General features: G+C 41.6%; 1 protein-coding gene across 9 annotated transcripts in view; it reads left to right on the top strand.

The window, feature by feature from the left end:
- KCNMA1 (potassium calcium-activated channel subfamily M alpha 1) overlaps window positions 1-12,866 on the top strand; it is a 665,861-nt gene that overhangs the window by 583,063 nt on the left and 69,932 nt on the right. For all 9 annotated transcript variants that reach the window (XM_058671049.1, XM_058671047.1, XM_058671046.1 and 6 more), the window contains 2 exons: window positions 7,071-7,194; window positions 11,223-11,447. In XM_058671049.1, the coding sequence (XP_058527032.1) occupies window positions 7,071-7,194; window positions 11,223-11,447 (349 nt within the window). The remainder of the gene's footprint in view (window positions 1-7,070; window positions 7,195-11,222; window positions 11,448-12,866) is intronic.

Here is a 12,866-nt window from a genome sequence, read left to right as displayed (position 1 = left end):
TTTATTGAATTTTGAGTCCCATCTGATTGCCTTGACAGGGCCAAACCAAATGATCTTGCAAGCCTTATGTAGTCCTTAAACTTGATGTTCACCATCATTGGAATGGATGAAAAAGACATGCTAATTGTTCTCTCTGAAGGGTTTTCTCACCTTTGTGTAGGTGCAGTTACAGACTTGGTGCTGGTTGATAAAGATGGCATTCTGAGGAATATTTTATCCTATCAGTGAAGTCTAAGAAATGCTCAGCTATCCTGAGATGATGGCCACCCAATTAAGTTGGCATGCCATCTGGATGGAAGGCTTGTCGAGGGCTGGGAAATTCATCTATATTCTTACCAAACCTACACTTTCCCGGGATTGGCCTTAAGCAAGGTGTGTACTCACAGTGACAAACAAAACCTTAGCACAGAATGAGACATAGTTCCTGAAAAAGCTGAAAAAGTGTGCACTTCTCATACACTTTCATAACTGGGGTTGGATGGTTACTTGCATTTCAATGTGCATTTCTGAAGTCCAGTGCTGAACCCAGTGCCACAGAACATACTGAGATTTTCTGTGTTGTGCCACAAGGGGAAATGTGTTCTTTAAAGTGTAATACAGCAGCAGGTTTGCTGGGAAGGGGATTTGTGGTTTAGCTTTAGGCTGTTGTTTTCAAGGCAAGCTTTGTGTGCTTCTGCTGTAGCAGGGCATTTAGTTCACTTCCTGAGATTAATTGATGGCAAGTGGCAGTCTTGGCTCTGCAAACCCCCAAACAGAGATCTTTGATTCTTTATTTGAAGTCAGGCATGCTTAATTTCTAGATGTGGATGTTGGAGGTGTAAGCTGAGGTGCAAAGAGCATAGCTGTGACAAATTTACTCTCTGTTCTAAAGGCAGGTGTCCCTAGACTGAGTCTTCAGACAACAGCTCCCAGCCTTAACTGATTACTGAGCCTCTCCATAGCATCCTATTGTGACAAGGGCTCATGGGAGATCTTCTACTAATGATTCATGCCAGTTGTGCATTTCACGAGTGCCTGTGATGCTGGGTTCTCTCTCCTCGCAGCTTAGAGTGCCATGGCATGGAGAAGGAACAAGGCAGCAGTGTGGGTCGTGGCCCAAGAAGCACTGGTTTTCAGAGCTTTCCATTCAAAGCATTGCTGTCCTTTTACTAGCAGGGCTACCTCACCAGAATACCTCTCCATTGCGTTCTTTTTATTATCATTATTTCATTTTATGACATAGTTTCATAGGCTCTGGGATTCCACCATTCCTTCCCCAAGCCCTCCCTCCATGTTGAATTCCTCCATATTGTTATAGTAGTACAGTTCATAACCAATAATGATTCCTTCATTGTGGGCATGGACAATGCAGAGAGTCCAGCATCCTATTGTCCAGATAAATTCAACAGTTTCATTGGGAGACCATCCTTGAAAGTAGAGCTGGCAGAATATCATCCCCTCCAATGAAAAGCTACTACACAACTTCAACAACAGGAAGAAACATGGAAATTTACAATATCATGAAGTTAATTGATATGGTATTAAGTGACCAATGTTAGAAAATGCAGGTTCTTAACCACATCCTGTAACTACTTCATTGACATCTGAATTATAGTTTGTACACAACCGGCTGCTATAAACCTTAAAATGGTTGTATTGTATTATCCAGCTGTCTTGTGTCTATTTTCATTTTTATGTTTAGCAGCTTATAGTATTCAAGCGCAATTTTTACTGACCTTCGCAAATTTTAGATAGTCCAAACAGGCGTGTAACTCTAACAAGTCGTATGTTAACAATTGAGGAGGAGAACAGGTTTAGGAGGGGTGTGCAGAGAAATCTTCAATACCTTAGTGAGGAGTAACTGATCTTTGTGTCCTACCTAGTAAGGTATATGGTAGTCCAAGCTGACTTTTTCCTGTCTGTTCTAAGCTTTCCTTATTGGTCTCTGTCAGTCTATCTGATTTAATTTTTGGGGCTTTGGAGTGACCCTGATGGTCATTGCAAGAGAGGGTGGGGAGCCAAAGCTGGAACTAAGTAAGGACCAGAGAAAGCTTTTTTTTCCCCCGAGTCCTGAAGGAAGTTTACTGTTCTTCTGTTTCTGAGGACCGCTCAGGGCTCCTGGCTGTTGTTCCAATGAAATTAGATCCTGTGAAGAAGAATCTGGACTTCTTCCATTCTTATCTGTACCCATGAGTTGATCATAATAGAGATTTTACACACTGTATACAGTGATTGTGAGTGATTGTGATGAATAAGTCATAAAACATAGGTCAAAAGCCCTTATCAGGAATCAGATCATTTTGCCTATCCACTGTAGTAGCAGCAGCAACAGTAGTGGTGGTGGTTGTAACAATCATTCTAGCTATTGATTAGTAGACTTTACTGCCTTTCCTGTATCCTTTCATAACCGCCAGAGCTACCATATGAGTAGGTCATGAGTTAGCTCACAAGAGTGTTAATTTTGGTTAACACTTCTAAGGTCCTGCTCTGTGGCAGAATTTATATTTTGGGTATGACATGTCTTTAATCATGACATCTTCAAATTTAATCCATGGAGCAGTGATGATGATGAATATTTTACAGAGGAAAAACCTAAAGCGAGACACAAAGACACAACCTAATCAGTAGCGGGTAAGGCAAAGCTTAAAGATGGGCATGTTGGTTCTGAAACCAGTCTGCTTAACCTCCATATTAGATTGTTACCTAGGAATGGCTGATTTCCTGTACTCAGTTACAGGAACTTCCACATGTCCCCTTTGAAGGTTAATTCTCTTACTCCTGCTAAAAGAATTGCCCTTCATTTTAAGGTTGGACTGTCATTGGTATTGAACCTCAAGTATAGATGTAAATTAAAAGACCAGAGAGAAATCACCACTTCTGTAGAACAAATCTAACTGTGGATGGTGCTTCAGAGGATGCTGGCCCAGGATCATTGAGGAAGCTACTATGTGTTTCTGCTATGTTTCCATTCATCCCTCAAGTGGGGTTTAGAAGGTTCCAGAAGTTCAAAAGCATCCTCTTAGGGCTCTCTGATACTGATATGCTGTGTCCTGGTTTCTTTTTCTTTTGTTTTTTTTTTCTTTTCTTTTTTTTTAAATATTGATTTGCTGAGAATGCTGCAACAAAGAACTACGTATCCTGTATCTTAAATAATAGTAATTTATTTTCACGCAGTTCTAGAGGCCAGAAGTCCAAAATCAAGGTCTCAACATGGCTGGTTCTTTCTGGGGGTTATTAGGGATGGATCTGTTCTAGTTCTCACTCCTTGATTTGTGGGTCTCCATCTCCTCCCAGGTTCTTTAACATGGCCTTCTTTCTGTCTATATCTGTGTAAAATCTCCAACTTTTACCAGTCCACCTCATTTTAACTTAATTACCCCTTGAAAGATCGTATCACAAAATCAGGTCCTGTTCTGAGGACTTCAACATGTAAATATTGATATGGCTGATATACATCATTGTTTCTGTTGCTCTAAATTAAGGCATACCTTATGAAAAAGATGAACTTTGAATTAATAATGATGCATTTTAGGGCAACTGCGAATTACTTTGTGCATTGAAGAACTATACAAAGTTATTTTGATACAAATGGCCACATCCAAGTTATGGCCCTTGGTTCCAGCTAAGTGATTCTAGTTGGGTTTTCTGAGACTCGTTGAAAGTAGTTCTGCTTGTGATCATGTAAACTGAAAATGTTGGCATATCTCGTTGAGAGTGGTTCCCGTTGATCCTTCTTTGTGTGCCCAACAAGCCACCTCATCTCTCTGGGTCTCGGTCTCCCCATATCCTAGCAATCTTGGTTGGAATGCTCAAAGATAAATGCTTGGATTTTTTCTTCTAGTAATACAAACTCTAAATGCCTGAATGTAATGGGAGCAGATTGCGTGGATAATTGGCTCTTCTGTCTCCGTCTCTGCTAGAGATCTCTCTGAAGCACAAGCCAAACCCAAGGCGATTGTCATTACTACAGGAGGAACACAGATGATAAAGAAACTTGTGCAGTCTGTCCTGAAGTAATCATGGACTCCATGTTTCTGAAATGAATCACATCCCAAACTTCTTCCCAGATAGTGGAAGCCAGTGGATGTAGGATAGAGCTGGTTTTTGATACCATTTTGAAGGTTCCAGCATCCTTCCAGCCGCATCTCTGCTCAACAATACACTACTTCAAAGATCTTCCAGGCTCATTCAGCACTGATGGTAAAATCACTATAGGGCTCCAGCTCTTCCAGAAAGCCTTTACCTTGGGAAAGAAGTCATTTCATTTTGCGAGAGTTCTCCAATTTTTATAATGTTATTTGTTTTTGAAATATGCATTTTCCCGCCTATCTGAACTCATACATCATTTCTAGTCTGTCCACAGTGGTTCATGCTGAATGCCCAGTTGAATCCATCTTGAGGTTTCTATTAGAGAGTTTTCAAGGATTAAAAAAAATTACAAAAAGAAAACTCAAAGCTCAAATATTTCACTCACCTGGTAGATGACCAGTTTTCAGCCATTGTCTTTTTATTTGAGCTTTTTTGGCCCACTTCAGTATTTGAAAGGTGGTCAGGTGTTTTTTAACACCTCAAGACCTCCCAACCACCCAGCTACTGAGATGCCAGCTCTGAGTTGGTGAGTGTTTTCCTTCTCAAATTAGGTATGACAGTTCCTATAGTCATCTAGCGAGTGTGCTGAGGATAACTTTACAGTATGTCTCATGTGGCAGCCAACTGGCATTTAGTGTCACCTAAAAATTCTCCAGAATAACTAAGTGAAATGAGACTCTTTCCATCTTGTGAAAAGGGTGGCATAGTTTGAAGAAGGACATGGTAGACAACTAATAGCTGAACGCGTGGGGCCAGTGCTGAAGCAAAGTAGGTAAAGCTGTCATCTGCAGTGTGGGCATCCCACAGAGCACTGGTTAAGTCCCTGCTACTTCACTTCTGATTGAACCCTTCATTTAGAGCCTGGAAAAAGCAGCAGCAGATGTCCCAGATTTTTGAGCCCCTACATCCACGTGGGAGACCTGGAAGAAGTCCTGACTCTTGACTTTGACCTGATCCAGCCCCAGCCGTTGTGGCTGTAGGAAGTGAACCAGTGAATGGAAGATCTCTGTCTCATGCTTTGTAACTTTGACCTTCATATAGTAAATAAACCTTCAATAAATAAATAAATGTTTAAATTCTGATCAGAGACATGCTGTTTCAGTCTCTGTGTCCTGGACAAAAATGACAAGTATGAAAGATTTCAGAGAGAAAACTACTGCGTAGTGGGTGAAGATCACCTTTTGATGCTTTGAAATGGGTCATATAGAAGGTAAATCACTTCCTGATAGATTTTTGACATTTGAATCTGTTTAGATTGTTTCTCTAATTAAAAAAAAATTATTGACTTGAGGGTTGGGGTGAGGTCACACTTCTATTCACTGGTTGACTCCCCCAAATACCTGCAACAATCAGGACTGGAAGTGGGAGCTGGGAACACAGTCCAGATTCTCCAAGGGAATGGAAGGAGCCCAATCATCTGGGTCATCATCTAAGGCCTGCGTTACAGGAATCTGGAGCCAGGAGCCAGGAACAGGTTTTTAACCGAGTCATTCATCCTGGACACAGGATTTTTAACTCACAGACCAAATGCCTATTCCACCTATTTATACTTCTTGCCATAGGTGAACAAATATGCAGAGAAGAAAGTTCCATAGTTAGGTATGCACGTCAGTGCCTTTATCCTATTTGGTCAGTGTAGAAACTGACCATGACTTCCTCCCACACTGTATCACTCTCAGACACCATCATGGACAGAGAGTGAGACCCAAGAATTGCACATGATTCTTTCTGATGCTATAAACTCGTGTAACCCATGTGCTTCTATTATCTTTTTTTTCAAAGATGTATTTATTTTATTTGGAAGTTGGATTTACAGAGAGAAGGAGAAATAGAGTGAGAAGGTCTTCCATTCACTGGTTCACTCCTCAAAAGGCCACAGAGGCAAGAGCTGAGCTGATCTGAAGTTGGGAGCCTCTTCTAGGTCTCCCACATGGGTTCTGGGTCCAAACAAGTTGGTTTATCCTCCACTGTAGGCCCTAAGAAAAGAGCTGAATGGGAAATGGAGCAGCAGGAATATGAACTGGTGCCTAGGGATTCTGACACCACAGGATGGAGGATTAGCTTGTTGAGCCATAGCACTGGCCCTGCTATTATCACTCTTAAGGTTGTAGGTGAGGTTCTGCCAACTCTGCTGGGGAGGTGTGTTCCAGTGAGAGTGAATATAGCCCTGTGAAATTGAAACAAGTTTGTTAATATGCATGTGTGCTGAGTTCTTGTCTCAGAAATACTGTAGTTGGGAGGAGGATGTGGGGAGCCTGGGGTCAGGGAGGATGCATCCCTGAATGGTTAGTGGAAATACAGTTGTCAAGGCAGGAATGGAGGGTGTTGTTCAGTATTGAAATCCTGTATCCAAGATGTAGGCATTTGGTAGTCGGTGTGCTCTGAAGTGGCATGCTGCTGAATCATTAAAGGGCTTCAGCTGGGGAGAGCAAAATCTGATTGAGCAAATTGCTAAAATATTTAAAGAGCAGCCTGTGAAAGCTTTTACGGCAAAGAGCATCGCATCAGAAGTTGTAGTCCGAAATAGTGAGTAATTGGCTTTCCATCCCTGTGCCAGTCAGTCAGTATGAGGCTCTGTTCCCATTGTTTCCTCTTCATTGCCATTGCCAATAGCAGTCCTGTGGTGAGTATGTTTGTGTGCATGAGCGTTTGTGTGTCCTGGAGAAATTGGATAGCTGGTAAAGCAGGAGTCCAGGAGTGAGACAGCCCCATCGAAAGCTAGACTAGTCCACCAAACGATGTGTCTGAAGACCATTTAGGAAAAGAGGAGCAGAAGAAAGATTACTGCCTGGCAAAGGTTACCTTTACTTCCAGATGGGTGGTGATGGGTTAGGACTGTTGTCTTTCCAGAGATAGGATTTTTAGGCAAATAACAAAAGGAAGAAAAATGACAGCCACTTCTTTTGCCGCTTTCACCTCTTCTGTGATGGAACTCAGGGGACACTTTGCATTTATAATTTATCACATTTTCCACTTAGAGTTTCCTGTCCTTTCCTTCCCAGACATGACCCTTTGTTAATTCCTGGCAATGATCAGATTGACAACATGGACTCCAACGTGAAGAAATATGACTCTACAGGGATGTTTCATTGGTGTGCACCCAAAGAGATAGAAAAAGTCATCCTGGTGAGTGATGTGGAACTGAGGTCAACCACTTCTTCCTCAGCTGTGTGTGCTAGGAATGAGGGTTTCTTAACTGGATTGTTAGGCTGATCTAGTCCCTGGCCCAAACAGACATTGAAACATAGAACTATATTCAAAATATGAGCTAAGAGAAGAATTTTCAACCTATGAATATTTACTGATTCATAACATAGTAAGTGGCCACAGTCTGTGTAGAAGGCATCATGGGAATTTCTGTGACGTGGCTCTGGTAGCAAAGCTCATCCGTGTCACAGAAAGGCGTGGCCTTCGGTGTGTTGCTTAACTCTTTGCACATCAGTTCTCTTATTTGTAAGACGAGATAAGAATATTTCTAGTTCATAGGATTCCTATATAACATATGCCCGGTAAAGCTGAGTGTTATTATTCTCATCATGATTAAACGCCATGAGGAAATCCGAGTGTTGCCTGTAAGGTTAGTGATCCTTCTTTCAGCACATGATGTGGACAGGCAAGTACACATGCTGACAATGATGGTGAACCCTGGGAGAACAGGATCCTGTTTTGGGGTTCTCTCTTGAGTATCTCCACTGCAGCACTGGGGAGCAATGATAACATTGCATTCTACTCTCTGCATTTGTCTTACTTACAACTTTAGGTTTTAATGCCAACAGTGGCTTTGCTAGAGTGGATTGTTTTGCTAATTCATGAAAATGGATTAATAATCAAGGAAGGTCAAAAGGAATGTTTCTTTTTTCTCCTTAGTGTTGCTAAACCTTAGCTTGCTGTGGGCTCATTTCTTTACCAGCCAGGGAATTTGATCATTTCTGATGTCAGGGCTGTCCTTTCTAACCAGGGGCAATACCTGATCCTAAGAATGGCTTTGTACCCTAAACCAATAGATTTTCCTTTTTCTTTTTCAAATCTAAGTGTGTATTTTCTCAACTTAATTACAAGCAGGCATTAAAGCCATAAAGGCCTCATGCTGGATGCTGTCTTGGAGGTGTCATAGTTGCAGACAAAGTCACAGAAAGTCAGAATTCTCAATTCTCACTGTCCAACATAGCCAGAGGAACCAGGGTGCTAACCACAAAGCTGCTGGGTGAGTAGTGTGTTCTACACACTGCACTTTTACTTAGGTGTCCGAAGCTGTGGGAGATCATAAATGGGGTGCCCAATCTGACACCCCCAACTTGTAATGATTTGCTTTAATATTCCTGAGAAGTACATGCTGACATGTGAGCAACAACTTTTTGTTGGGAAAGAAGAATTTAATTAACATCATCTAACAAAATACTCATGAGCAGCTAGGTGGTACTCTTGTTGGAAGCACAGCCTCTGCTTTCTGCTTCCATAGAGCTACACTCTCATGGGGCACAGAGAAGGCCTTCAAGTAGCCAAACTGTGATAACATTTCAAAAACACACAGACTGTCCCTAATCCTAAAATCCAGTGTCTGAGATGCTACAAAATCAAACAGTTCAAGTGCTAATATCACATGATACCAGAGGTAGAAAATTCCTCTTCTGACACCGATGTTAAGGAGCCAGCCAAAATGCAGGTGCACTAGAACTATCAGATGAAATTACTTTCAGACTGTGTGTATAGGTAGATATGCAACATACGTGAATTTCATGTTTCAACTTGAGTCCCATCCCTAAGATATCTAATTATATGCATATATGTGTGTATGCAATTATGAAATACAGAAAAAATAAACTGAAATCAGAATACTTCTAGTCCAAAGCATTTTGGGTAATAAGTGGTCACTTTGAATTTACAAAGTGCAATGAAGAAAGTAGAGCAGGGTGTAATACCAGGAAGAGATTGGAAGATGCACTTGAACCAATGTGATCCAAGAAGCCCTCTCTCAGGTGATGGTGACGTAGAGATGAGAGTGATAGGAAGGCCCATGTGAGGATGCTTGGAGTTCATATGTTCCCACTGGGCACAGGAGTAACTGCTTTGGGAGATTAGAGTATGTCAGAGGTGGTCCCAGTCTTGAAGAGAGGACTAATTGGAGAGAAGATGTGAGATATGGCTGTGAAATAGCATATGAGGCACGGAGTGCTGTTCTGATCTGGAAGGAAAGGACTCCCATCAGACACAAACAGATTTTACTTATGGCTGTGAGGGCCCAATTCCTTGGAGGATGCATGAAGAAGCATGTGGGTTGGTTTCCTTAGTGGGTCTTCAGCCTGGCAGAATCAGGCTCTGCAGGGCTAAGGTGCAGGATGCTATATCCTTACAAGGTTCTGAGCTGATGCTGATATGGCTGGTCTGAGGAGGGGTGCTTCGAGTCCCTGTTCTAAGCATGTTTCCTGCTCACTCTGCTAACTGGTGAGGTTTCTGTCTCCCTATTCTGGACTTCAGCTCCCACCAGGATCCGAGTTTATAGAGTTCTCCAGCTTTTTGAAGGGAGAAAGCCTCCCAGGTGGCTGACAATTAAAAATAATTAGGAGGCCCAATGCAGAACATGACAGACTGGCTAACTCTCTGCTGGCAGTACCCAGGCATTCACAGTTCCATGCGGCCCAGATAACAAACTCTACGTCTTCTCTACGAAGCTGTGATAGATAGTATGAGTTCCCCAGAGAGTCCTCTTTGGTCACAGTTTATCAGACATTTCTCTTAGCCTGTGTCTCAGGTTTCCCTGTGCTGTTACAGAAGGAAACCAATAATGGTGACAGCCTTGTTTTATTCTAACGATCAGGGAATGAGCACTAGCTTCCTGTTCTCCTTGGGGGTTACTGTAATAACCCTGACATTGTAGTGAATTGCAAAATTGGCATTTAAACAATCAATACACTGGTCAATTCTAGGAATTAAATCAAGCCAAGTTTGATATGTGCAGTGGACATTAATATGCCTTCCCCAAAGCGTTGTAAGCCCCAAGGGTTCATGCAGCCATGCTGTGGGTGGAAAGAGAGGAAGACAGGTACGGCGGGAGGCACTGGACCAGAAGGAGAGGCAGGGACAGCCTCACAGCTGGCCTCCTTGTGTTTTCCACTCCAATTGTGTGGTGAATAAAAGGACCAGTCATAGCAGCTAGCCATTCACATTACCTGGGCTGCTTCTCTGAAGAGGATGGTTGTGAAATTTCTTTCGTATAATTTATAAACACAGTCCTGGAGTAGGTCTATTGCTCTTACTGATCTTTGTTTAGAATCATGGGATGTGTGTGGGAGGGATGCTTTTTCTCTAAGTGACTTATAAGGTGGGTCCCCCCAGGCATACAATGTTAGACCAGGTCAGCATCTCTTTCCTGTATGATATCATATAATGCATAATTTAGGTTTAGTATCCATAAGATCTCAGACACAACTAATCAAGTTTGCTGTTGTCACCTGAAAGTGATCATGGTTAACACCTAAATACACAAGCTTGGCTGTGTCCCAATAAAACTTTACTGGAGTTTGAATGTCAAAGACTTTTCAGATAATTTTTGAAATATTCTTTTGATCTTTTTCTAGTCATTTAGAGGTGTAAAAATCATTTTTAATTTAAGTACACCGTTGTAGCCCATAGGCTGTAGGGTTTCAGCCCCTGGTTTTAGATGTCATGTTCTATCTACAGATGTTCTGTGACAGCTCATTGTTAAGTCCAGAACTCAACACTAGTTGAAATCTGACTCTATTATCTGACTCAACACATTGAAATCTGACTCTATTATCCTCTCAGCAGGAGAACTTAAGTAGGCATCTCATTTTAGCAATAAATTCATGAAAACTCAAATTCCTCTTCTTAAATAGCATAAATATTCATGTTCCATTTTATCCCCTCTCCCCAAAATCATTGTGCAAGATTGACTCACATTTATATATGGTATAACTTTCTCAAGTCTTTATCAAAGAAGATAGTGGATGTCACTGTGGGTATGTTTATACTTTTTTTCTATCAGTACAATAAACTTGTATGTGAGTGTATATGAACTGATAAAATAATAACATATACTAAACACTCAGTTATGTTTACTCAATCCGATTCTTTTTTCTCCTTTCAAAACCCTCTGGAGTGTTCTCCCCAGGCTCATATATGTCTTCCTTCTGCAGACACGCAGCGAAGCCGCCATGACCGTCCTGAGCGGCCATGTGGTGGTCTGCATCTTCGGTGACGTCAGCTCAGCCCTGATTGGTCTGCGGAACCTGGTGATGCCACTCCGTGCCAGCAACTTCCATTACCATGAGCTCAAGCACATTGTGTTTGTGGGCTCCATTGAGTACCTCAAGCGGGAATGGGAGACACTTCATAACTTCCCCAAAGTGTCCATATTGCCTGTAAGTCCAATGTCACATCATTGATCATCTTCCTTTCGTTCACAACAAAAAGTTTCCAGCAAATATTATTGTAACTTTGATCATGCCTCTGCATCTTCACTTGGAGAGGCACTTGAGGACCAGTCTTCCCATCAACTCTGTCTGGATAACTCAAATCCTAGGAGACCCCATTAAAATCCATTGACTATCAAGTTCAGTCCCTTGTCAAGGGTGAAATTTAACATATGTAAAATGTATAGTCTCTCTCTCAAGTCAGAGCAGTGTGATGTTGTGATAGTTATGGGAAGAATTTGCTCTAGACCCATTGACAGCATTTTACTAATTTTAAGAAAGCATAGAAAGTCTTTGATCTGTATCACATTATGTTTTTGACTGTATAAGTGTAAATGATAGAATTCTCATTTTGTCTACAGCTGATCCCTACTGTAGACTGAGCCCTACCACCATTCATTCAGTAACATAACAGTGTTTACCTCACTCTTGGTGTGTGTGTGTGTGTGTGTGTGTGTTACATGCACCTGGTTGCGAAACACAAGAACCCCAATTTGAAACAGTTTGGGCTCTACAATTTAATGTGAGTTTGTAGGATGCAAGACAACTAATGAATTCCTAATTAATAAATGTATCTTCCACAAATTAAAAAAGTTGTAGAGCCTTATGCACTTCAGTGTTTGATAAATAATACAGTTATCACTTGTCCTAAAACATTCTCCCCCAAAGTTTATATCTATAAAACATAGAAATATACTTGGCTCATTTCATATAACTGATAGATTGGATTGTTTTTCTACACATTCCTCCACGTGGTTCGCTCCCCAATAGAAGTTCCTTTGTAAAAGTCTTATTATTTTCCTTGGATGTTTGTGTGTATATCTGTATGTAAGCATGGAAGTGTCATGTTCCGTACTTATGTGTGCATGTCATACAGGTGGATTTGTGTTTCCTTCTGCCTACTCTCATGTACAGCCATTTACCTCTCTCCCTATGAATGACTGGCGACTCATGTTCAGGTCCTTTCCAAGCCCTCTAAAATCCAGCATACTCAAGCACAACAGATTTGCACGAAATAGGCCCTCATCCATGCTTTCACATATATCATTGTTTAAACAGTGTCCCATAGATAGGGCTGGCCCAGGGAAACTCCATAGGCTTCTGTGCCTGTCATCTCTATTTCTTATGGTTTGAAATCATGTGTCTATGATTGCACAGGGAGCATCCTATATCACAATCACTGCTAGAGTCGCTACAGGGTGAAAATTAAAAGAATATGGATGTAGGCGGTTGAAGCTTACACAGCAGCAGAGTGATTCAGGAAGTCGGTCAGACTGATTTTGTACCAGGAGATCCCAAGAGATTTCCGCCTCTCTTGAAAGACATTGCCTGGAACCCAGGTCTCCTTTCCTTCCAGGCTTGTACTTT

The sequence above is a fragment of the Ochotona princeps genome, chromosome 13 (assembly GCF_030435755.1).
Source record: "Ochotona princeps isolate mOchPri1 chromosome 13, mOchPri1.hap1, whole genome shotgun sequence".
Classification (NCBI taxonomy): domain Eukaryota; kingdom Metazoa; phylum Chordata; class Mammalia; order Lagomorpha; family Ochotonidae; genus Ochotona; species Ochotona princeps.
This window is presented reverse-complemented; position numbering and strand designations above follow the sequence as displayed.